Source organism: Scophthalmus maximus, chromosome 1 (assembly GCF_022379125.1).
Source record: "Scophthalmus maximus strain ysfricsl-2021 chromosome 1, ASM2237912v1, whole genome shotgun sequence".
In the NCBI taxonomy this organism is placed as follows: Eukaryota; Metazoa; Chordata; class Actinopteri; order Pleuronectiformes; family Scophthalmidae; genus Scophthalmus; species Scophthalmus maximus.
Window position 1 is genome coordinate 24,997,339 of NC_061515.1, and position 27,077 is coordinate 25,024,415.

The 27,077-nt window shown below is 44.6% G+C and overlaps 1 protein-coding gene across 3 annotated transcripts in view; it reads left to right on the forward strand.

The window, feature by feature from the left end:
- Positions 1-20,765, forward strand: part of LOC118300910 (diacylglycerol kinase zeta) — a 61,909-nt gene extending 41,144 nt beyond the window's left edge. For all 3 annotated transcript variants that reach the window (XM_035625783.2, XM_035625809.2, XM_035625818.2), the window contains 11 exons: positions 721-761; positions 1,141-1,283; positions 3,481-3,570; positions 7,914-7,991; positions 9,914-9,970; positions 10,638-10,687; positions 13,915-13,955; positions 14,326-14,446; positions 15,479-15,515; positions 15,918-16,017; positions 18,822-20,765. In XM_035625783.2, coding sequence (XP_035481676.2) covers positions 721-761; positions 1,141-1,283; positions 3,481-3,570; positions 7,914-7,991; positions 9,914-9,970; positions 10,638-10,687; positions 13,915-13,955; positions 14,326-14,446; positions 15,479-15,515; positions 15,918-16,017; positions 18,822-18,938 — 875 coding nt within the window. In that variant the 3' untranslated portion in view covers positions 18,939-20,765. The remainder of the gene's footprint in view (positions 1-720; positions 762-1,140; positions 1,284-3,480; positions 3,571-7,913; positions 7,992-9,913; positions 9,971-10,637; positions 10,688-13,914; positions 13,956-14,325; positions 14,447-15,478; positions 15,516-15,917; positions 16,018-18,821) is intronic.
- The last annotated feature ends 6,312 nt before the right edge of the window (positions 20,766-27,077 follow it).

A 27,077-nucleotide genomic window follows, 5' to 3' on the forward strand; every position in this document is an offset into this window, starting at 1 on the left:
CCATTCATCAGGTCACAGTTATCCACCAGGGTGTTGAATCAGCAGCAACTGGACGCGGGTGTGGCTTCTTGAAGATGTTTCACCTTCATCCAAGAGTCTTCTTCAGGGTCATGACCTTCTATGTTTACATCAAACTTAGTCAGAACTGAAGAAGCCTCCCGGATGAAGGAGAAACTACAACCAAGTCCAGTTGTTTCTGATTCAACACCCTGGTGGACTGTAATTTGTAATTTGATGTCATGAAACAGGTTGAAAACTCATTATTGACAGCTGAGAGTGACTCTCGATTTGTCGAGCGCATGTATCGGTGGGACCTCGATGCGCCGGCGCCGCACCACGATCAACAGAATCCAAGTGACGTCAAAAGCACAAGACGGCGGCGACCGAATCCACGATACTTGAGCTTCATTTTTTGGTACAACGGGAGGAAGTGTTCATGTTCATGTCTACGCTTCAATCATACAAATGTAACAGACACGGTTCACTGGTGAATGGTTGTTTGTCTCTGTCTGTTGGCTCTGTGATGGGCTGGCGACCTGTCCAGTGTGTACCCCGCCTCTCCTCCATTATCTGCTGGTACTGCCCTCTGTGTCCGGCCTTATGGTCGAGGTGCAAGTCCCCCAGGTCAAGGTTAAGTGGGCTGTTGTTGTAGGGAGGGGGGGATCTGAAGATTCTCTGCTGTGTACAGTGGTTAAACCACGTTTGTGTTGGTCTCCTCAGCTACAACAGCAGATCGTTTCTACAGGATCGACAGAGCACAGGTACGTGACTTCTGTCTCACCTCAGCTGACTCCGGCTTTTAGTTGCATATTCAGTATGTACATGTACTGAGGTTTGTGTGTAAGAGAAAAGTTGTGTTTTTAGTGAACCAGTTTAATTTGATTAAGCAAACTGTAATATAAGATGTTATTCATGTTGATAAATGATATCAAAATCTTTTACTATAAATGTAGACGTCAAAATAGCTGAGCAACAAAACTGCCAACAGTCAATGTTGAGGCTACTGCTGTGTTTGCAGCTGGCTGGTAAATGAGGGTGTTTGTTTTGTTTGAGGAATAATGTCTGATAGGACATAATATCTCAGTGACCCTCCACCTCACAACACAGCACTGATGAAACGGTTTTGTCTCGTTCTATCAGGAACATCTCAACTACGTATCAGAAATCTCCCAGGAAGAGCTCTTCATCCTGGACCCTGAACTCATCGTTATGACCACAATAGGCACCTCCCCCTCAGCCAGTCTTGATGTGGCGACGCCAGGCTCCACCCCGGTTAACTACAGGTAAGTCGGCCACCCAAACGCGCTGACTCTGTCTAACTGGCCTCAGGGAACGCTGTGATTTTTACAGAGAGAATCCAGTTTCCAGAATCAGTTTATCTCTTCTCTGCAGAGACACACAGTCACAATCGAAATCACATGTACACAAAGTCTACAAATTTGTTTGATTGATACCTGCGGAAGAGTGCTGCAACATTAAAACTTCTGTTAACCAGCACAGTGCAAAACAGCAGGCACTGGAGAATTATATTTTGGATGACACTTTTTTTAAATGGGGACACTTCATTGGGGGACAAACAATGAATTTTTCACTGTTGGCTATACTTTCATTAACCTGGCGGCAAAGTGCAGCACAGATCGCTGTCAGTGCGTACTGCCCGTGGCCAAGGTGAGCCAAGCGCTCTTTGGTATTTTGCCGTGCCTAGTACACCTGCTACCTACTGTGGAGCAGGACAGGATCATACAGGACACATGGTCATAGGCCATGTTGGAGGCTGTGACTTAGTTTTTGTCTGGAACATACACAGAATTTCAGAGTTCCAGATAGAGACGCGCTCTGCCAAGAGTTTCAATTCACTTTGTACATGTTAAAATAACATGGCATCATATGTGTTCTGTGCACGATAGTGACCGGTTTCTTTTGATCAGTCCCATCGCCAGGTAAATACCACTGTAGAGCCATGGCTAAAAACAAAAATACGTTTGGTGTGTGGACAAAACAAAACATCATGTTCGGGTTTGGGAAACCAAACAACTAATCGATGAATCCAGAAAATCGTCGACGGACTAATCGGTAATGGAAAAAATTGCTAGTTGCAGCCCTACCTGTGTGATCTTCATACTGCCATATAAACACATATCAAGTCAGAGTTTTTAAATAACACCAATATAAAATAGTAAAATAAAACCTGAAACAGTGCCTCTCACATCATGCTGTCCATCACAGCCATTATTTTTGTTATTATATCATTTCACATGCGGCGCTCCAAAGGATGGAGGCGCTGCTGGATGATCAGCAGGGATGGACAGTCCTGAGGGAGTTCTAAGTGGAGAGAGACAGTGTGAACTGTTTAATGTGTGTCACAGGTTTGATGTCCACCTTTAGCAACAGTCTTTGAAAAAGGTTGCACGTGATTGTGGATTGACAAGTGCCATCGCCTCCGTGAGAGACTGCAGATGGAACAGATCCTCGGCTTCACAGATGCTTTGCATCAGAGAGGAACGGCCTGCAGATAACTGTGTAATGTAATAACTGGCGCGGATTCCAGAGCTGGTGATTAATCCATAGTCTGTCCACAGGCAGCATGTTTTGTCTGTATGATCTCAGGAGCTGTATGAAAAGCGTACAACAAATGCTGAATGATGGAGATGAATAAAAGGGGTTGTGAGATTCCAGGGAGATCATACGCTCTGAGCAGACGGGAAGCTGTCTGTCCTGAACAAACTCATTGTCAGTACCAATTCTGCAAATGTGCCCCTGGATAGGTATATCCCCACATCCTCTCTTGTTCCTCCCACTGGTCACTGACATTTTTTTACTATGCCGATTTATTTATTTTTTGCTTTTTGTTTCAGCAAAGTTCTAAAAACTATGATATACGACGTTATCGCTGTCTGGATGATGTTCAGTCCAGGAAGTAATACATTGTTGTAGTGCACAGAACATGGAGTTGGTTTTACCGAAACACATAATCATTATGAAGCATATTTACTGTTGGAAATTAGAAATACTGCATTTACATAAGGAAAGATAAGGAGAGTGATACATAACAATATATAGTCGTCGGGAAATAAAAAAAACAATGATAACATACTGTAGCCATTCAATAATTGAACAACTAAATTGAGGTGAGAGGGGGCGATCCTTTTGCAGGAAACAAGCAGGAGGCCGCATTCAAACCCCGACTTGATGGGACTTTTACATCACTGTCAATCTTTGACCTTTACATCCATTTTAATGAGCCGATCTCTGTTTCCGCTCGGCTCATGCTTCTGCTCAGTCTGCTCTTGCCTTTTTGCCTGTAAAGCCCAATTTGTGTCAAAATGCAACTTAAGTAATAGTCGTCACAGCGACGACACTCTGTGAACCAGTGGTGGACAGGACATACAGTACAGTAGGTGTGCGTTAGTGATCTCTTTGGGAACGCTCTGTTGTGTGCCATAGTTCCTTAAAATGTCTATTTGGTGATTCTTCTTTTAGGAAAGGCTCCTCCAACCAGATCTCTGACGAAGATGCTTCTGTTTACCCTGTGGCTTCTTCCTCTCCTTCATCCCCATTCTCTGTTCCCAGGTAAAAAAACACACACAAAGGCACATATTGTACGCTGCACAACTTCCTTGAATGCACCTTTTAGAAAGCAGCACTTCCGATGTGCTTCAGTCCAGAAAGTCAATGTAAGGTTGCACTATGACATCACATCTACTGTGGGACGGGCTCAGCTCACTCTCATTGGGCAGGCCCAGCGCAGGCAGATGGAAGTGTGCTGCTTTACAGTCTGCGTCGTCAAGCCTATGGAGCCTGTTAGAGGTCAAAGCCTGCATGAAGTAGAACTGCATAATTCTGTGTGTGTGTGTGTGTGTGTGTGTGTGTGTGTGTGTGTGTGTGTGTGTGTGTGTGTGTGTGTGTGTGTGTGTGTGTGTGTGTGTGTGTGTGTGTGTGTGTGTGTGTGTGTGTGTGTGTTTGTGTGTAGGTGTATAAATGCATGAATAATATTTTCTGTCTGCATTTTTCTGCTCTTTGCTCTCCCTCTTAGAAACAGCCAAGTGTTACTATGATATTAGCTATGGTTGCATGTGTGTCAGTGTGTGTGTGTGTGTGCGCGCACGCGTGTATAACACATTTTCTGCCTCCCCTGCCTGCATATTAAATCCTTTTAACCATATTTGCACACACTCACACAGATTAAATTCTCACCTACAGGAACCTGTTAGAGCAGCTGTTAGTTATTGCTCTCTCTTTCTGTCTCTCTCTCCCTCTCCCCTACAAAATGAGGACCCTGTGCAAAGAGAAATTATTTGGTCGTTCTTTTTGTTTGTGTGTGTCCCGGTCAATCGAGCGCAGGAGTCTTTACAAACACCACACAAATATTTATTTTTATTTTTAAAGGCTCAATTACCGCTGCTCACTGTAATGTTCATGGTATGCTCCTACGACAGGAGGAACAGTGCGTTGATTGTGGACTATTTGAACTGGCAGATTTATCAACACATGGTGTGTGTGTGTGTGTGTGTGTGTGTGTGTGTGTGTGTGTGTGTGTGTGTGTGTGTGTGTGTGTGTGTGTGTGTGTGTGTGTGTGAGTGTGTGAGTGTGTGTGTGTGTGTGTGTGTGTGTGTGTGTGTATGTGTGTGTGTGTGTGTGTGTGTGCCGCCCTCCTGATGCCTTCTATTTTTGCTTATTTGTCACATTTAAATATTTCACATCTAATTTTATTAATGGATTAAGACAATGTGAGTAAACCCAAAATACAGCTTTTAAATTCAATGTGAAGATTTATTCAAACACCAAAACCTAAAGCAGCAAAGTAGTAAGTGAGTGATTTGTGAACCGACTGACCCTCCTCTTGTGTTCAAAAGCCACGACATCACATCATACCACCACATTTCCCCCCTGACATCAGTAGATCATTGTCATGACCAAGAGATTGTTGAACGCAGGCACTGGGCGCTCGGGGAGCTGCACGGCGACGCCGTTAAGACATGAATGTTCCCACTTGCACTTTGAGTGGGGAGGAGAAACAAAGAACAAGAGAAGCAATTACGACAACAAGTGCAGCTGCAGTGTTTGTTAAATGTCTCCTGGTCGCTCGAAAACAACATATTATTTTTGAATCTTTAAAAAAAAAATACCAGTGCAAAAACATGAGACACTGGACATTAATGATGAAACTGTTCCAGTGCTTTGAACATGGTAATGTGACTGTCTCTCTCTTCCTAATCACATAGAGTAATGAGATCGCTCAATAGCTTTAGTGCTCTTTGCTACCATTTAAATAATTAATGGGAGTTATTAGTGTAAACATGAGTGGGTACTGTATTTAATTAACCCATGCTAACAGCTTTTAGTGTACAAGGCTGTTTGCTTTGAGCCTGGATCTGTATTTACTGACGCCTCAGTCTAAACAAGACTAGTGAAACTTCAGCTACTGAAACAATGATGCGGTGACAATGGACATTTCACGATCTTCATGTTTCCCCTGGCAGCTTCGCTCGAGCTGCTGCGCGGATGTAAAATACAAAAATACAAAAACATTTAAAGATAAGATCGATCACAGCGCAAAAGAAGGCAACTGGTTTTAATGTTGTGTGTGTGTGAAGATTAGTCTTCAGAGCACAAAGACCGAATAGATAAACAGGTACAATCGGAATGTAGTCAGAACAACACAACCTTTCTGATCCCAACAACACTTCCCTTTGGCTGTGTGCGCGTGTGTGTGTGTGTGTGTTTGTGTGTGTGACTGCTCGTGTGACTGCGCGTGCACGCGTGTGTGTTGGCGGGCTGATTTGCAATGCTGAGTGCACTGAGTGGGAGGATGAGGAGGAGAGATGAGGCCGAGGGGCAGAGTGAGGGAGAGATGGGTTTTGGAGGAAGACTCAGAAAAACAGTGGATGGAGAGAGAGAGAGGGAGAGGGAGAGATGGAACACATGTCAGAGCACTCCAGAGTCCCACCAATCTACTGTACTCAGACACACACACACACACACACACACACACACACACACTCTGGAACAGCGTAGCAGTGTGCCCACGCAGGGCCAGAGGTGAACGTTATTCCACCCACTGTAATTACCTCTCTCTCGTCTGCTTCTCTCTGACTCTCTGACAAACACACTGAGCGACACCCACGCACACAAAACATTTTTTTGTTTTTTTAAAAACGAGTTCAGCTTCACATGCTGTCAGTTTTGCCTCTCACCGTCAGGTGAAAATCTGAGCAGGTGCAGGCTGGACTAACTCCGGGAGGTGTCACGCGTGGAGTAATTAATTCCGAATGCGTTTTACCACTTTATTTAGAGTTGGGTTTTTTTTTTAAAGTGATCATTACAAATGCTCATCTTTCTCCTGGGTTTATGCCGTGTGTCAGGGACTAGAGCGGCGTCGCACTGCTACTGCTAAGATGCTGAGATTGTGTTCAGTAAAATCTGTAAGATGTTATCCAAATATATTCAGCCCTTTTGGGTCTAAATTTCAAGCGCACCTGTTGTACCTTGCCCATACTGCATCAGTGCTACTTCACTAAACCATGCAGTTTGTCCCCTGTCCACTTTTGCATGTGATGCAGTTTTTTTGACTTTTAAAAAGACTCCCTTCACTTTTTTGGTGATATCTTGGCTGCGACCACTGATTCCACATTCTGCTTCGCCCTCAGCTCGTCCTGTGTTAAAACACTTCAAAACGCTTTCCTCTCTTTTGTCTTCTCCTCTCCTGTTGCCTTTATCTCACTCGTGCTCATTATCTCCGTGCTCGGCTCCGTAATTAATTATCCTGCGAAGCTCCAAACAAGCCCGATAAGTGAATGCAAAGAGGTCACAGTGAGGTCTGGAAGCTGGACAGGCGTCAACTAAGTGTTTCTAAAATACAAATCTAGCCAACAAAAGGTAATTTCATCTTTGTCAGTTCATTATGTGCAAATCTGTTGTAGCCTGATACACAGCATGTACTTATCATTAACCTCGCAGGGATGTTAAACTAAGATCCTCGCTTACTGATTAAAAAATACGTTCATCATGGAAAAAGAAAGAATTAAAGAACTGCTCATCCCCTTAAGTCAAATTAAAGTGAGATCTGTTATGCTTTTCTGTATTTCCTGTCATACGCAAAATGTTACAATGTTATATGTTCATATTAAATGTTTCAAATTATGAGGCAAATGTATGTAAAAGTATGTGAGACAGCCACATGCGTCAGGGTGCTCTGATTTCTTTATGTGGTCATCTGCTCAAAGATCCTTCTCCCTAAACCGTCTACTTAAGTATTATAGTCATTTAATGTCCAAAATACTAATAACTGAAGGTTCACATTCACTGTGCAGTTGTTCGGCAAACACACATTAACATTTTACTAAGAACTTGAGCTATTTTATTTCCTTATAGCTCATTTCCCACATCCCACACCACTACTAACACAGTGAAGAAAAAAGAAATCTTGACTGTGATTGAAAGACTAAATCCACTGTGATGTCTTGCTACAAGCAGGTAATCTGATGTGTCCACTCATATTCCGGATCAGTACCAGGTTTGATAGTACAGATGCTCAACATCTCTCTGCAATGTTCTGCCAACTACAAGAAATTTGGGTACATAAGGAGGTCTGGGCAAATATCACCCGTTTCATTCAGAGGCTCGGCTGAGGGGCTGCACAACCGATGAATGAGGACTTTCTTTTTTGATCTGTGAATTGTGCAGAGCTGCTCCGGCGGAGTCCCAGAACAAAAGTGTAGAGCTGGAGATGAGGAGAATAGGTCCAGGCCACACGGGTTCGCATCCTCTGCAGAACATCACCTTTTCCACGCGTCCCCGAGCTGTCTGGAGGCAGTGAAAGCCTCAGTGACCGTCTGAAGTCAGCGCAGGAAACATTGAGTCCAGGCTGCGAGCTCACTTCACTAACTGTGTTTCCTCTGTGTGTTCCGCTGTAGTTCCTCCCAGAGGCAGCGAGTGAACAGCGACAGCTCTGCAGCTGACGACCCAACGCCGGTGGCCAGCAAACTCACCAGGTTAGTATGCTCTCAGACACACACGCACGCACACACACACACACACACACACACACACACACACACACACACACACACACACACACTCACTCACACTGTGCACTGTGTGTAAGTACAGGGTGATTTCACAAGACAGAACAAAACCTCGCTAAACAACACAGCCCTGTGATGAGTCGCTCTTCTTTTCCCGAAATTCTTCCCACTCATCAAAGTTCACGTCGGAATCAGCAGTCAGCTGAGGGGAAACGTGGGACTTTGTGGAGATGACAGAATAATGTGGGCTCTATTTTCCTGGAACAGGATCAGAAACAAACAAGCGGGCCAAACCAGAGGCGTAAAACAGAGTCCAACGCTGAAGGGAGGCTGAATACATTATAAGCAGAGGGGGGCAAAAAAAAAACATGAACATACATTTGCTCCTAACAATTTCGTCAGTGGCAGCTAATATCAGTGCAGTCGTGCAAATGAATTTTAATTCTGTGGTTCTTTATGCTTTTTTTAAAGTACAAGAAACACTTATGATGGCATTTGTAAAATATCAGTTCTTATCCATCCACTGGAAACAAATGAACAACCCTAAAATCTTAAAAAAAAAAATGCAATAATTGCTATTGAGTAGTTAACATTAAATCCTGTTGTCCCATCAAAAGATCTATATGAAAACACACGAACATCATTCGCTAAAATAACCGAGCGTCTCTGTCTCCGCCATCGGCGCATTTTTATTTCTTTTTCAAAATCGTTGTCCACCTCGTACCGCCGTGGGCGGGTCTGGGCTGCGGATCTGGGCTCTGCTCAGGTTTTCTATTAAGTAGAAGAGTCAGTCGAGATGTTGAGATGATCAGTTCAGGCTGAGCTCTGGCAGTGCGAGGCAGGAAGAGACCCTGCAGCTGTCTACAAGGATGTGCTCCTATGAGCATAAGCGAAAAAAATGTATATGCAAATACCTATATAAAATATTCGACAAAGATAAAATTGTAAATGCACGGATGAGAACAGCCCGACAGATGGATGTGGTTCAGGACTCACTCTCAGGGCGGCTGCGCTATTCCCAGTGAGTCTTGAGAGTCAAAACTTTCCAGTCCCATGTTAAGAAAAGCACAATAAAACTTTTTGTTAGATCCTGATCGATCCTGTTGCCACGTCTGCAGATTTTAAATACACCGATTAACAAAGTCGTGCTGCTTTCCCATCCATGTGTGTGAAGTGAGACACAGTCCAGAGGGGAGTCTGAGTTGAGGTTTTTTGCGGCAAACGTGATACGGGCCAAAATGAGCCCCAACGACTCCCTGTCCACATCAAACGCGTCGGTTTGTTGCCAGTGAAATAGCAACGGGCAGAAGCGAAAAGACAAATGTACTTGAGCGTGAGGAAATTGTATAAAAGATGTTTAACTTGGAATGGTGTTTTCTACCTCCAGGGAAAAAGAACCCAAAGAGGATTGTCAAGTCTGCAGTGCCTCTCGGCTCTGTGGTGCTTTTTAGCCTCAAAGTCTGATTTTACTGCTGCGACTTTGTGGTTTTTGGTTGAGTCTCACTGCTTGTCATTAACCAGCTGGTAGTTGCTTTCAATGAGGGATCCCTCGTGAGGCCACTTACTGACGCAGTCTGAGGCGAGCCAGAGAACGTAGAATTTGCAGCTCAGGAGAAAGAGGAGAGCTGGTGGCGATCAAGCCAGAAGAGAAAGTTTACAGCTTCCTCTGCTTCTGGGCTCTGACCTTCCTCTTCCATAGGGTGTGAACACATTTCAGAAGCTGTCTGAGAAAAAAGAGCTGCTTCTTAAAAAATACTGAGCCCTTTATGTCAAATTCATCCTCCGTTAAATGTTTCCCTTGTGCTATATATGCGGTTTGAGTGTATGATTCTATTCCCCGGTACTTCCGTTTGTCATCAGGCTTCACTGTATTTTTGTTTTTTCTACAGGGCGGGTTGCATCCATCGCTCCAACACCACTGCTGCTGATTTTAAACCAAGACTCAGGTCAGTATTAGTAGTTTTTGGCAAGAAATAATGGCAAGAAATAATGCGCGAAGAAGAGACAGTTAGGTCTACGTTTGTTCAAAATATGGTTGGATCTTCATTTACTACTAACACACAAATCACTGCATCGTTTGAGCATTGACTGTGGGTTGTGAAAAACGTATATGAACACTGCCACAAAACCTAAGTGGAGTCAGGAGAAGTCCAGTCAGTGAAACAAGGTTGGAGGTTTGTGTTACAGCTTCATTGATTCATTTAAAGATTAAAAGACTGTGGATTTGCATAATCGGTTTGGTTCATGGTTATGGAGTCCTCTCAAAGGGTCAGTCCACAGACAAACTGTTTTAAGAAATGGAGACTCATTAGTTTCTTGAGCTTCGCTTCCCGAGGAGCGGTCCCCCAGCGAGGATGACTCCGAAAGCAAGGAATGTTCCGTGAGGTTTAAAAAACGACCGCAGACTAACAGTTAAAGGCTTAAAGGAATCACTGGAGCTGGTTAACTTCTATGTTCACCATGATGCAAAAAGTGGTGCATGTTCACGTGGAGTCCAAAAAAAAACAAAAAAAACATCACTGCACCCGAAGTTTGCCAAAGAGCAATTTGACACTATGAAGCCATTATGAAGTGCTGAGAATAATAAGACACAAGGGGTCTCTCTGTCTCCAGACAGGAGAAGAGCCAGAAGACGAGTGAAACAGAAAAGGAGCGAGAAAAAGGTAACGCACGCACCCTCACTCACTAATCCTAACTTGAGTCAAACCTGAAGAGTGGGGAGAGAGATATAAGACAGCATCTGTGTCACCAGACACTCCTTTCTTCTGACACGTATCCTCCCCCTGTGCATGCTGGGAGCCCATCCTTCCGTTTCTGTCACTCTCAGCTTCGCTGTGGTTTTGTTCCTGTCGGGAAAACTGTATTTTCCCTTTGAGATCTGTGTCGTTTTCGTCAGTTGTGTCTCGCTCTTGCTGCTGAGTTTGCCGGCAGGTTTGTGTGTGTGTGTGTGATTTCCAGCTTTGGTGTTTTTGCATTTGGAGCCGAGTGTAACCCAGTTCTTGGGGCCCCATTCTGCAGCAACGGCAACCAACACAGTGCCTCTGTTCTCCTTGAAAGAGCCAGCTGCCTCCAAGGAAAACACTCTTGCCGACAACGTTCAGCTGTGTGATACACACACGCGCAAACTGACATCTGTAAGGATAGTTCTGAGTTATTATAATGTGGCTCTTATGTGCATAATCTGGCAGTTATGCTCCCCATATGAATGGCTAATGTCTGCGATTACTCTGACATCATTAAAAGAATGATGACAGCAGTACAGGAAACAGTCCCAACAGTTTATCCAGATAATGTGAACTACATTCCGACCTATATATCGGTTGGACGATTAATATTGGCAGATTGGAGCCTTTCACAGGCAAATCTGTGTCAGCGCTTATGTTTACCTATATGAAATCTTTTATGGTGCAGAAAAAAAATGTGCATTCAAGTTTACATTTTGCATGAAATACATTACGTTAACTTTCTAAATTTGAGTTTTATATAATTGGATGTATTTGTGTTTTCTTTTTCTTTATAGTTATATAAACCTGGGTAGTGCGTGGAGAAGCAGACACAGTCCTTGTGCCAAGGACCTGTCACTTTGTGTAATTACAAAGAGCCGTGGGTATTCAAAGTTGCTCCATGTTAGCAAAATATAAAGTTGGGTGGCAAAGGGCCTTAAAACGAGACTTGAACTCAGGTCTCCTCTCCAGTGCAGTATTACAGTACCTTGCAGGGATTCAATATAAGGCAAGAATGTAACTGTTACCTTTGGGCTCATTTTTTTATTGCAGTATATATTCAGTGGTAAAAACAAATATGCAGTTAATCCAAGTACCACAAACTCACACGGTTAAAGTATAATTTGAGAGTCTAGTAGCTGTGTGTGTGTGAGTACACACCTTTGTCCTGACAACACACACACACACACACACACACACAACAGGGTGTACGAACTATCCCCCAGCGAAGGGTACATAAAGGATAAATATGACTGAACCCCGGTGTTCGCCTCAGACCAACTTCACACAGAACGACCACTCTTTTCGTTCACGAGCATCATCTGAGATTTAGTCACGGAATCATTTACATTCAATCTGTTTTTCTTCCTGTCATACATACATTCTATTTCTCCACTTCTCTCTTCAACACACACACACACACACACACACACACACGCATACATGCACACACGCAGCTCCCATAAGGGTCAGACAGGTTGACTGCATCAAACTGAGGAGTTCAATGGAGCAAGTGACGTGTGTGTGTGTGTGTGTGTGTGTGTGTGAGAGACAGAGATAGGGCGGGAATGCATCGCCCCCTTGGTTTCATAAATCTCTCCTCTCCTCTAGTCTCCTCTCCTCAACTCGTCTCCTCTCCACTCCTCCTCTCGTCTCCTCTCGTCTCCTCTCCACTCCTCTCCACTCCTCTATTCTCCTCTCCTCTCTTTGGACTGGCTCTTGTTTCCTCTGGTTCACTTAATTCCCTCCCTGGGCAAAATTCATTTAATTCCTACATTCAGAGTGTGTGTTGGGTTTTGTGGCGCGTGTGTTGTTTTTGATTTGTCTTGCAGCCACAAAAGCTATTAGAGATTTTTTGAAGTCTCTCTCTCTTTCCCTCAGACACACACAGACACACACACACACACACACACACACACACACACACACACACACACACATATATGCACACATGCACACACTAAGCCTAACATAACTGGATTAGGACTCAGCTATTTAGAGAGAGAAGGAGTGAGAGCGAGTATTGAGGTCAGCCTAATAAACATTCATCTCATATCCCAGCCTGGCTTCAGTCGTATACACGGCATGTGTTTCAGAGCGATACAGGATGTGAACATACTGTACAGCAGTGACAAGAGCATACAAGTAGTGTTGTCTGTACGTGAAGTGGTTTTGGACAAGGATGTTCTGTACTGCAGTCATGATTGCTTTTTATTGGCAGCGGGAGGATGTAGTGTGCTGAATGACGTTGCGTTGACTCACATGTGTTTTTAGTTTACTCTCTGTGGCATAGACCGGGCGAGCAACATAGAAATAGAAACACCTCTCAGTGTTACGCATCTTCCGAAAGGATCGTACAGTTGAATCGGCACCGGTTTCAACCAAATATGAACATTTTAAACCCACATGAAGGAGGATTTATTGACACAGGTATGACTTTGTTTTAAGTAGTTGCTCCTAAAGTGATAAACTACCACCTACGTTTGTGCACAGTTCATCTATGTGTCTTGCTTCGGTTGTATCAGTAGATTCGACAAATACTAGAAATCACCTTGTTGCCACTAACAACATCAAACTTCAGTTCACCAGGCCACTGGTCTTTGCGTCTGCTTCCTTTTCACAGAACGCAGCATAATGTGATAAAATAAAATGTGATATAAAATGATATACAGATTAACAGTTGGCCAAAGCCACATCATTTGATTGTGGGGTGCTTTGTGTTCCGGCCGTGGTCCTCTATTCAACATTTTCTGCAACCTGCCTACTTGTTATCTGAAGCAATGGGATGATTGATGTAATGTCCCTGATTTTTCCATCGGAAACACACATAAAGCAGAGGCGGTACCATTCTACGAAGGTGGACTGTGTCTTAAGAGGTAGAGGCGGTCGTCAACCAACCGGAGGGTCGGCGGCGCGATCCCCGCTTCCCCCAGGCCGCATGCCTCTGACAGCTCTGCCGGCAGTGTAGGAATGTGACAGAGAAGCGTGGAGTGTAGCAGTGCTGTGTGAATGTGTGTGGACTTGCACTGTAAAGCACTTTGAGTGGTCAATATGAATAGAAAAGTGCTGATTAAATACAGTCAACATGAGCATTTACCATTTAAACCATGGTGTACATTTCCATCGCCTCTCACAGTGTCCCTCTCTCTGTCTTTCTCTCATGCTAGAGATGTTGATTGAGTGTGTGAAGAACAAGGACGTGAAGGGGGTGAGTAGCAGTTGTACTAACTTCTCCATAGTCCATATATGTTTCAACACTAATTCCACACCACGTACCGTTTAGTCCCAGAGCTTTATGCCGGTGTGGAGAACACCACCTCCTGCTCCTCAGCACCGGGCAGCAGACGGATACAGTGAGAGACTCGCTGGTGAACATAGTGGCTGAAGTGCCAGATGTTGGTGGGGACATAACTAAAAGCTGATCGGGGGTGAATTGTGGACTTATCGGATCAGAAGATCAGATTCTTCACAAATATTTTGTTGTTAATATTTTGTAGTAGTCAGTCAAAAATGTTGCCTCGAAACATGCATCTTGTTTTCATCTTCAAAGCCCCTCTGACCCCCTCCTTCACTAAAAGCTGCAGGAGCTGCACCTGAAGGGGGCGGACCTCACGGCGCTGGACCAATCAGACTGCAGTCTTTTGCACCATGCCGTCAGCACAGGGAGCAAAGAGATGGTCCGCTTCATTCTTGACAACGGTAACTGCGGCAAGCCAGCATCCAGTTGATGTTTGTGCGACGTCGGGAGCGTTTCGCACAGCTCTCGATCAAGTTCCTGTTGTTTTTTTTAAAAGTGTTGCAGTTCTGGTTAGACAATAAGAAAAAAAAAAATTGTCAGCGTGTACACTAGATGCCGAACATGTTAACTTGCTGCCGACCCCAACCTCTACATTCTTTTTTTTTATTGCACTGTGCATCAATCCCCCACCCCAACACAATAAAGGGGATAATAATAATAAAAAAAATTAAAGTATTGAATATTATAATATATCAGTATATAAAATTGGAAATGTAAATGTATGACAAACTCTGCATTTATGTACGAGACTATTGCACTGCTTGGACATTATTAAACTTTTGATCTGGATTGTTGAAGATTTGATACAAATTTAGACGCACAACTTGTTTTTACCGTGATATTTCAGGAAATTATAAAATTTTTAAAGGAGATATTTAAGTTTCTGCCAATGCTAAAACTCTTTTTTTCCCTTCTATTCCTATCCCTTCTTTGCTTCTACTAGATTAAGCATGCTAACTGACAACCTCTGCTGCTCAGGCCCCATATTATAACGCCATGTCTCGTAAACATAATGATGGCGGAAGCTCTTGTCTAGTGACCATCGCCACCACCGGCTCCCAGCAAGAAGCCTCTTTTGACGGCAGAGAAAACCTACATATATCACCTTTGACTTGAAAAGAAAATGTATCTGAAATCTTTTTTTATACAGTTGCAACACATTAATCCCTTCAACAAAATTACAGTTATATTATTCCGACATGAAATGGGGTCCCGTTTAGGTTCGAGTGAGGGTCCATTGAAGCGTTCTCACAGCTAAACCAATTAATACGTCTTTTCTTATTAGCTGCGTTCATAAATCATCCATGTTTAATGTGAGTTCACATACATCCTGTAAAAACCGACACATGTTTTGGTTCACTGTGCCATTGATAGTCAACATAACTTGTCTCGGATGCCTGCCTGCAGTAATCTCTCATCTGTCTGTCCTCCAGCGCCAAATGACCTGCTGGATGTCACAGAAAAACTTCAGTGAGTACAATCATAGCTACTGTTGTTATCTAAACCAATGCATCGATATGAAATATTTAAGTTGAATTGAATAAATTATGGAGAGGATTTTAAAGTGCCTAACTTAAAATAGATCTCTTTTTATTTCCCTCCCTGTCACAATAATTGGAAGTAGTTTCATGGACATACTTGAAAATGTTGGTACCAAAACTCCACAGCCTTGCTCTGTGACTGAAAGCCTGGCGTGTCTATACTCTATGTGCCGGGCATCCAAACAAGAAAAAACAAATTTTAAAGAGAATAAACATAGGCAAGAGGGGAGCCTGAACGTCAGTGGCACTTGACTCGCAGAAGATGTGAGCGGCTGTGATCTAATGCTCACTCTCTCTTTTCTCCCTGCGCCTCTGTACTGTGGCCCTCCAGCGGAGAGACGGTCCTTCATCGAGCTGCGTCACTGTGCCACAGGACCATCTGTCATTATCTGGTAGAGGCAGGGGCCTCGCTGATGAAAACAGACGTACAGGTATGTTCTGGACACCATTCACCCTTGTACACAAAAGAAGACAGCTCGTGGGTGTACTCTACACTGACTACAAACAGTTTTCAGTAAGGTGACCTTGAAACCAGGATTAACAGCGAAAAGCTGAATGGACTCACTGGGGAACATCTCCAACCGCCCTGTGCACCATTACTACGCAGACTTGTAGATCTCCCATTTGAGTTTGCCAGTGACAGACCGGACAGCACTGCACACAGCTCTACAATGAAACAACAGCGCAAAGCACAAACGATGGAGATCTATTATGTTATTATATATATATTGTTATTGTGAAAAGTCCAGTGTCCACCATGGCATGCCTGATCAGAAATGAGTTCCCGTTGCTTCATGTCAGGGCTAACTTAGATTGGACTCCGACGTCTAAAGAAGCATTGAAAGAACTGAAGTTAGGTAATAATACCATCCTAGCCTGTGGAGACCTTTTCTGACATGGTCTCTCCTCATCATCCTGTATTCATACTGGACACATTTTAGTGATATGGGACTATTATTAGGCTTATTTATACATTTATTACAGTCATTATATTTCTGCAACTATATCCCCCAACCCAAGATCACATTACAGCACTTGCAAAGGTTTGTTGTGCTTTTCTGATATTGTATTTTTATGGAGGCGAGGTCTACAACCATTGTGGATGTGGATGAGTTAGAACACTGGATGTGACAATGGGCCCAAAAAAAAAAAAAAGAATGAACCCAGCAGTTCAGCATTACACTTTTCTCCTGCAGCCGCGACAGTCCCAGTGGCCACTGAAGACTCTGCCGCAACTGGCTGCGTTGGCGCGCGTGTGCGCGTGTCGTGCATCTTCTTTCATTTGTGTGGAGTTTTCCATGGAGGTTTCAACCGTGCAGAAAAGCTCCTAACTGTCTGGACTCAGCATTGACCTAGATACAAAGAAGAGGGAGGGAGAGGGGGAGAGTGAAAGGAGCGGTGGAGAGTGCGAGAGACAGTGCAGAGGAGAGAGAGAAACAGAAAGGGGGACAAATGACTCGGGAAGACCACGATTTTAACTTTCACATTAAAACACTCGCTCATTGTCTGGATGCAAACCTGAGGCTTGAGGAGCAGTTGTGTTGTTGCTGGTCTCAGCTGTCTCCTTTCTCTCTGGGAATCCTTCCAAATGAGCGAGCGCTGCAAAGACACACGCACACAAAAAACACACACACACACACACACACACACAGGACTCAACCAATTAGAGTTTGTTCTGAATTCACTGGCCTCCTCCCCATACACAGCCATTTGGAATACAGTATGCGTTGTGCTGCGCATGTGCCTCTTTCCAAGGACACATGCTGTTTATTACATTTCACATTCGGCTGTTTCTCATTATCTCAGCTCTATCAGTTGGAGACAATGCTACTTCACTAACAATTGCACTTTTCAATTATCGAGGAATGGGAAATGGAAAAGCCGCCGACACAGGCCTGTAAGCCCGCTATCGCACAGGCAGCCCGAGCCCCTAATGAAATACCTCGGCCTTTCCAGCACAGAGCAGGGGCCGGTCACCGTGGCAAGTGGGAACGAGACCGGAACAAAAGCGCATTTTGTTATGAGGAGGAATCGAAGTCTGGGGAGTTAGCGTGAGAGACAGAATGAGCAACATGTCGCTGCTGTTGTCCGAGGCTTTGCAGAGGCCCGACCGTGTTCGTGGTGAGGCTGCCACAAGAGGAAAGGCGACGGGTTCATTAAATCCACATCTTGAGGAGCATGAGCGAGTTCAGAAAACTGCCAATTAGATAATGAGATACTCAAATTGGACTGTCTCGCGCAGAGGTGGACTCCGTCCCTGCCTTTTGGTTCACAGATCAGTTTTCTCGTCTTGCGGGGAGTTTCATAACGAGCAAGAACTGTCACAAAGAGCGTTTGTCGTTTGGCTCTGCCCGGAGCAAGGAACGGTGTTCTTCAGATGTAGGTAGACCGCTGAGACTTGCCTGGTGAGTTGGACCTCGTGCGGAGGAGACCACGCTTCCACTTTCCACCGTTACACACCCGCCAAGTACTCTGTCAGGAACACATGTACTGTACACCTGCGTGTTCAAGAAATGATCCAATCAACATGAAGAAGCGGCGCTGCGTGTAACATCCTGCAGATACAGGCCGGGAGCTTCAGTTAATGTTCCTATGACAAAACATGCAAACATTAGAATGCTTTAAAATCAAAAAAGACCTGTGTGACTTTGACTGAGACATGATTGTTGGGTTAGGGTCAAGGTCAACTGCTGATCTCCTGGATTTTCACCCACAGCAGTCTCTAGAGTTTTTGCTCAGAATGGAGCCGAAAAAACCAAAACCTTCCAGTGAGCAGCAGTTTTGTGTTGATGAGAGATTCAAAGGAGAGTGGCCAGACTGACTGGAGCGGAGAGAAAGGCTGTGGTCACTCAGATAACCCCTCCGTTCAAACACGTCCGACCTTGAGGTGGAGGATCTACAACAGCAGATAGATCACGTCCCGTTTCTGCTCCCGTCCGCCAAGAACAGAATCCTGAGGCCGCAGTATTTCCATCAAGCTTTTATGATGTGATACTTTAAAATGTGCACAATAACTGATTTATGGAAACACGGCTGGTGAAGTATCTAACCAACCGTACTCATTTATATGCAAAGTAGATGAATCTGAACTAGAAAAATAAAGTCTGAGACATAAGGAGTTTGCATGGCAGCCTGGCCAGGAGCCTAAATGTTGGACTGCTAGTGGAATAATAAAAAGGGCAAAGAGTTCACCTGAGAAACGATTTGTAACCGTCTCTCTCTCTGTCTCTCTCAGGGTGACACACCTAAGAACAGAGCGGAGAAGGCTCACGATGCTGAGCTGGCGGCCTATCTGGAGAACAGGCAGCATTACCAGATGATCCAGAGAGAAGACCAGGAAACAGCTGTTTGAAAGTGCCGAGCTCCTTTTACGAGCAGGACGGAGACGAAGAGGCTGCTGTCCTCTTCCTCCTCGACCGCGATGAGACTGATGCCAGTGTGACGGGAGGATTCCATGTGTCATTCCGTGAGCCCCGAGTGGAGGCCGAGAGTGAAGCTGGACCAAATCTGATCCCAACATGCCTTTAATGGAGATTGTGATTTAAATGATGATGATGACGGTTACACCGAGGGCGCTTTGTGGTACAGATTAGGAGATGTTAAGCCATTCTTCTACATTTTGAGCAGCTCAGTGATAAAAAGTAAGAAGAAGAAGAAGAAAGTAGAAGCGGCCCTCTGACTGAGGAAATAAATTTGGTGAGACAACTTGGTTCTTTGAAAGTCTTTCATCTCAAACTGAAAGCGAGCATCTGCCATGAATTAATGATACTGCGAGGTTTGGTGGGGTCGGATCGTCTCAGCAAAATGTCATTTTCAGACGCTGATGTTAATGTCTTAGTTGAGCCGCATAAGCCTTACAAACCCCAAAAATGCACCAATCAAAGGTTTTTCTTTGGGGTGGGATTATGAAATGAATGGTGTTGACCGAAGATGGCTGGATGAAAGTTCACGGAATGTCCCGCAAAGAAAACCTCTGGGTAGAAACTCTGATGGAGCTGATGGAAAAAGGGTCAAATTGTGAAAACGATTAAGATTCATCTCCAGAGGACCGTAAAAGACAATCACCTTTTGAAATCCCTTGTAATGGACCAAAGTGCTGATATCTTTGGCGGTGTTGGTGTTACATTCTGCCGCGAGCCCTGAATAGTGTAATGAAGCTCTGTGATTAACTTCACAAACCCATCACCATCATGCTTTTCTTCTTTAAGATGTTCTGCTTTATCTCACTTCCCCCAAACTACATGATCATCGTGTTTGTACATTCTGTATTTTGTTTACTTTGCTTGTCAACATATTCTAAAGATAATTATTTATATGTCGAGGGTATTGGAGCACAGCGATGGATCAAATGTACTTAAAAAAAAAGAAAAAAATCATTTGACTTGGAAAGTTTTGTTGAACTTGAGCCAAAATATATTTTGTCGTGCCAAAAATATATTTTGTCCTAACACATAAAGATGTTAGAAGTCATTCTAGCGCTAGATAGCGACAACGCAGATCCTCACCTGCTCGGGTAACTGTAGGTGTGTAGATGTGAGAGCGCGGCCGAGCTGTGGACTGGTTCTACAATGAACCTCCAGTCACCACAGGGGAGTCGGATGTGCTGGCGTACAGGGAGTCTGCTGAAGCGACACCTCCAAAAACAAAAAGATCATTTCGTTGAGGTATATTTTTCAGGAATATTGTCCCTCATTCACACGCTGCCAAAGGACTCAGCCAAAATGAAATTCATCATCGTACGTTGAAAACGAAACAGTTTATCCCCAGTGTATGCAGCTGGATCATCTGATCCCATCCGCAGAGCTCGGAAACACTGCCGTGATGAAAAGCAAATGCTGTGCAGCAGGTGAACCAAACGCAAACTCTCTTTTTTTTCTTTTTCGTAGTTTAGGTAAAAAGTTCTCTCGGCACCAGGAATTTTGGAGGGGTTTTTTGTACAGTATGTAAGAATATTCTCTGACTTTGATCCAACTGCTGGAAAAAAAAACAAAAAAACAACTTCACTCACTTTTTCTTGTTGGTGGATTTAGCTTTCCTAACTGAGTTGGTGTTTTGCATTGACTTTCAATTCTGCATCATCTTTTTTTTTTTTTTACATCTGTTGCCAATGTAATCTGAATTCTCTCCTGTTTAGGACTTTTGGTAAACGCATTGCTGTAAAATAAATGGTTTTAATTTGTTTTTGTTTATATCTTTCCTCACTTGCACTCGCTCTCATGTGCTTTGATATTTGTATAATTTGTTCACGAGGTCATTATGAAGATAATAAAAGAATGAAGTATGTCGGAGTAGGTACATCGATAATCATGTGTTGTCATCAATATGGGATTATACACGAGCATCAATTAGTTTAGCGTGTCTTCGTTCACGTTTCACTCTGATAATATTGTGAAGTCTTTGCTCAGTCTGTAAAGTGTCTTGAGATAACTACATGCCACTACAGGTTGACTAATGTCGTGAGGGCTGCTGGGTAGACTGCTCTGTCCGATCTATTGACAGATACAAGCACGTGTACCTCTACTGGCACATACAATTGGATATGTCATTTTCTCTGAGTGACCTCTATTTCCATGAGTTTCAGGACCTTCTCATGTTTGACCCGCCCCCTCTCCGCCGGTCTCCAGCTCCTTCTCCTCCTCCTCCTCCGGCTGCTCCGTGCGTCGTCCGGCCACACTCCCAGCTCAGCCGTCTCTGGCTTCGTCCTCCAAACCACCACTCGCTCTTTGCTCTCGGCCTTCGCCTACCGGACGCCTCGTCGCCCCGGTAACACTTCACTGTATCACTTGTATCACTGTATCAAACTCAACAGATTCAGTGCCATGATTTCCTTAGAGCTCTTTTAGTTGCAGAGTGTTCATTCGGCCGGCCTGTGGTCGAATACAATTTTGCTTAGAGGGGTTTCCTAACGGGGGGAAATGGCCCGGAAGTATTTCACCGGCAGCCGTGATGTCGTTGATGATGCTGTTCGAATTCTCTAAATGCATAGGTGCTTCGAAGCTTACTTTCCTATCTCCTTTAGCACAGGGCACACTGGACCTTCCTGTGCGACAGGAAAGGAGACTGCAGCAGCAGTATTTAACGTGACGTCACACGCAAAACTAGAAGAAGAAGATGGACTGAGGGACACAAGTCATCATGTAAGTGACAGACGCACGTCAACAACATCCACCGTCACATAATATTACGTAGTATAGTGTAAGTGGAGTCGGATTCCCTGAGCACCTTTTGTGGATAGGAAAAGGCGACGGGGAGAACTTTTCGAATCCACCCCATGGGTGAGGTCGAATTATCAAATTGGCTCAGGAAGTTTCCTAAATCTTGACGTGACCCGGAAGTATTGGATCAGCAGCCATGATGAGAGCTGTTCAGATTCTCTAAATGCATAGGAAAGGAGCTTCAATGCTTCCTTTCCTATCTCCTTTAGCATAGGGTCCACTGGAGCTTCCTACGTGAGAGTAAGGAGATACGGACGCCCCCACAATTCATTGCGGCAGCGATATTTAACGTGACGCGCCGCGCACGGACGTCAACGATTCAATCCGAAGTAGAAGTAGAAGAAGGAGACATCCGGCGTCACATTATGACGTAGTACAGTGAAAGTCGAGTCGGGTTCTCTGAGCACCGCTGTCCTGAGGCCTATCAGTCCTCCTTTACACCTTTCCTTGAGCTCATGACGTTTTCCACTGAGGTCAAGGATTAGCAGATGGGAAAGACAACTCGACCTCACCTCATGTGATCCACTGCAGATGGTTCCTTTACAAAAAAAACTGGCAAACATCTCTGCCACCCTGGGTCACCCAACACACACCGGAACAGCAGGCGCTTACCAGTAACTCCTCTTTTTTTATTTTAAACACAATCAAGTGCTGCAGGTGAGAAATAAAATGGTAGTTGAGAGGGATTGTCAGGCCGCTTGTTTTGAAGCGAGTGTAGGAGCGCGCATGCCTCACTGAGATTAAAAACATCGAGTGAATATAGATTGTTCATTTTTCTTTGGGATATTTGATTCTGAAAAGCTGTGAGGAACGAAACAATGCTTTCTTACTCAGGAGGTCAGACTCATGCAGTCTGGGAGCATTTCACTGGGATTGTGGTAGGCATTGATTGTGGTATTGATCGCTATGGATTGGAGACAATTCACAAGAAGCCTCCCTTTCATTTGCCACGGAAAATAGCAGAAGCGCCGTGCAAATAATCGCAAATATAGCATCGCGCAGAAAGACTTTTTTCTCAACCAGTAAGCTGAAAAAAATATTACACATTGTGAACGACTAGTGTTGAACATTGCACTGTTGCTGGTCTGCTCTCTCTGCGGCCATTTCACCACAACGACCCTCCGCCTCAGCCAATCATACAACTCCAGGAATGTGTGTCTCGATGGTTGTGACGTGAGTGTGCCCATTGTCACACTTGCTAATGTGGGTTCACACTGACAATTATGGCAATAAGCAGTGCAACCCTGGATGGGGCACTCGTAAAAGCAAAAATCAAAGTGTGAAACGCTGGATACTTCACCTCCGTAACGGTGGCTTCCTTGGCAATGCAGCAGAAGTGGTCGGAACACATATTTTCAAACCACCAAAAAAAGGGGAGCTGAGGAAGGGGGGCATGTCGCTGGTGCTGATGGCGCTGTTTGTTCCCACACAAGAAAGTATAATGTTCAGTTTTATGTGAAGTGAATGGCAAATATGTTGGCGGGCGACAATCAGGGTCAATCATCATTGTATTTTTCTTTTTAAAACACTAATCTGCCCAAATTCACTATTATCACATAGTGTATGATGCATGTAAGTGTCCTAACATAAATATCTGATAGAGACACGGTGTCATGTGCTAGAAGTGGTTGACCAATCACAACGAAGTGGACAAACTAGAGCCAATCAGAGCAGACTGGGCTCGATATGGAGGATTGGCCTTAAAGAGACAGGAGTTAAAACCAAGTGTTTCAGACAGAGGCTGGAAAAGAGGAGCTGCAAGTTGGGCAGCTTTCGGAACCTGGTGTGTTTATTGAACATTAGAGACAGTAAACCCTTTTCAAGTTATAACACAAATTTAAATTATGAAGAATGGATTATGAGAATAACATGTCCCCTTTAAAGCACTTCAGAAACAGCAGTGCCTCCGTGAAAGAGTGCAGCTGACTGAGATGGCCATGAACACAGGCAGTCTCAAGCTGTGACCACATTCCGGGAAAAATTGCTGTATTAAGTAAGTGCTCGTGTAATCTCTACAAACGCACGAATGCAGGATTGCTAAATAGTTGCCGTCAGATTCTGAGGTTCCTATCGCTGCAGTGTTGCATTAAACTGCATTCAAAGTATTTAAAGTAACTGGTGAAACAAGAGTTGACTCATGCTAGGAAGTACTAAAAGGAAGCGCAATGTGTTTCTCAGTGACCTTGGCACTTGCTGTGCATTTGCAAAGCAAGACAAAATGACGAGTTTCTGCACCGTCGGGACAGCGGATCGGTCACAAGAATGTCAGGCAGCGACGGAAGAGTCGGGAGCAGCTGTTGGATAAAAAGCTGCGGGCCAAACGGCTGCACACCTCCGACTTCTCAGCCAGCTCCTTTCGCCGTGCCCTGCTGTGCAGACTCGTGCCGAGTGCAGCATGAAAGTCAGATCACTGCTGCTTCACGGAGCGATGGGAGTTTTCTGGCCCGGAACTCTGTATGGCATTAAACCAGCAGTCATCTCAGGTGTCGCCGAGTCAACCGGGACCGAAACCTCCAGAATTTCCACTTCAAGGTCTTTTCAGTGAGGAAACAAACATTATCTGAACCTTATTGCCTCAGCAGCTCTAATATCATTTTATGTACATTCTCTGTTCTAACACTGCTCGTCAGACACCTTAGACAACTCACCTTTAGAGGAACTTGGTAGTAAATACCACCTGCCAAGAATAGAAAATCGATTTCCTATTGAGTCTTTCCAGGATGGTGTGACTCCTGTTGCCCCACACACCCAATCGGGACGATGCTTCAAGTGCTCCCTCCAGATCAGATGTATTGATCACTTTGTATCGTTGTCCGTACTTAATGAGCAGCTGTATTGTTTTCCAGGGTCAAATAGCCGGCGTTGCTTATTTTCCCTTTCTCCTCATCGATTACGTTGGAGCTGCCATCCCATGAGTGGTGTCCCACCGAACTGGAACACCATGAGCAAAGGTTCCCCTCTCTGTGTCGGGGGCAAACAAGTCGAGCAGAGCTTCTGCAGCGCTGGTTTTCATAGCGCACACTGTAAAAATGTCACGTTGGATACAGGAGCTTTTCCATTTCCCCACACTGGGCCGGATCGATTGCTGTTTGAATGGGTCAAGTACAAACCTCCGACATTTCCTCTTGTCAAAATTATCGACAAAGCATAAGGTATGAACGCCAATCTGCCAGTGTGCACCGAGGAGAAGCAAAGTACAGGGCGCAGACGTTGAATTGGGGATCCTCGTGTATCCGAGGGGTTCATATGCTTTTTTTTATTTCCCAAAGTATTATTCATTTTCTGAACATGCAACGTTTTGCCCGTATGTCTTGTGTCCACTGTGACCACCGTGCAGCAGCTCGGAAACAGAAACGTATGCATCCATTCAAAGTCCAAACTTTCCAAGTGCAGCCTCCTGTCAACTCTGATATTTCCAAAGCACATGGCGATGTGCCTCTCACACACCCGATGCACCCGCACACACACGATGGCACTGAGCTAAGCAGCGAGGCACTGGTTTAATCACTGGGAGCGATGGTCCAATGTCTTGTCTGAACACATGTAGATAGAAGCCGGGAATCAAACTGGCAAACCCGCGTTTAGTGGAAGTTATGGCTTTGGATTTTTTTTTTGTATCCTGAGTAAAAGTGAAGAGGAGCCAGTGTCGATTTGCTAAAGCTGCTGTAATGTCGTTATTTTCATTTGTAAAAAGTCTCTGTTCCAGCTGTATGTGTTTTGTCCCCCTTCCCCTCCTGTAGCGCCGCCCTAATTCTACCAGTTAGCCCTCAGTGAGTTGCACCTGAGCTGACACTTGAGGTGCTTCCACAATCACTTGTGTCAGGATCAGGAGGGGACGGGCAATTTGCTTCATGTCTAGGATTTTATCTCTTTTGTCCGATCCTGATCCCTCGAGAGAGGGAGAGAGAGTAGCGACATCTCCATTCACTCCAATGGACCAGATTTTTTTTCCCAGCAATGGCGGATCACGGAGCCTCTCAATAGTCCCCAGAAGTGAGCAGCAGTGCAGCAGATTGAAGTCAATGGACATTTTAATAATCAGATTGTATATTATCAGCATATCTGAATCAAATCTAGATGCGCATTAAAGCATGTTAGTGGATTATGATTGACATAATGATGATATGAAACCATTGGAGACTCTAAATTGACCGTAGGTGTGAATGTGAGAGAGAATGGTTGTTTGTCTCTGTATGTGGCCCTGTGATAGGCTGGCGACCTGTCCAGGGTGTACCCCGCCTCTCGCCCAGTGTTAGCTGGGATTGGCTATGACGATGAATAGACGATGGATGGATGGAATAATGATGATATGATGACATTTATTGACTACTAATTACCAAAAATCTCAGTTCTGTCTGCATTTTGGACTTCCGTTTGTCGCGACTCTCATTAGACGGCTCTGGTCCAATCCAATGGTAAATTCAGTCAGTGGTGGTCAGTGATTTTTTTTTTTACTTCAATGTCCCATTGTCATGATACGCATGGATCTGGAGTTGTTGAATTCTCGAGTGATGGCTGGGCTCTTTCAAAGACTTTGTGGTTTTTCTCGGTGACATTTTGAGAACGAATAAAGCGTATGGGTTATGGAGGACTTTATCTTTGCCCAAAAGAAGGGTCGGATTGTTTCAGCAGGTGGATTTCCATCTAAATTTCTAATCCACTTTACACCACTCAGTTTGATCTGCGAGGCAATTCTTAATTACTGTACAAGTTTCCTATGACAGGATTTTTCTTATGTTTCAGGGAACGGCTGCATTCAACGCGCTGAACACACGTAGAGACAAAAATTCTGAATTTAGTTTCTGGTAAGGTACTGACAAAGTGAATGTGCCGGCTGGACTAGAAATGAGAGAATGTGCTGGCAAATTAAATCATGCTCACTGTCTGTGCTCCAGATATTCAGATCCAAAGGTGCAGAGTTTTCCAGGACTGAGTGCGGCAGAGCGCCTGACTGCTCGGGGGCAGTGGGTGCCGTTGAGTGTTGGAGGTGGTGGTGGTGTGCAGGTGGAGCGGCGCTGCCAGCACAAGACGGGGAACAAACAGATCCAAAGAGCAGAGAGGACAGGTTTCTATGTCGGCCAAGGCCACAAGGTTGAACGAGGATCTGGCAGAGCACGGCGGTCGATCTGGTCTTTAAATGCTGCGGGAGCTTGTGGAGTCGACTGGGTGATTCGGACCCGGTGTGCTGACGTGTTCCGGGGGGCGACGCAGGTTGAGCAGAAGCCACGTCCCGGCCAGGGATACACACCGACGGGATCAGCCCTCACCCCGGGAGC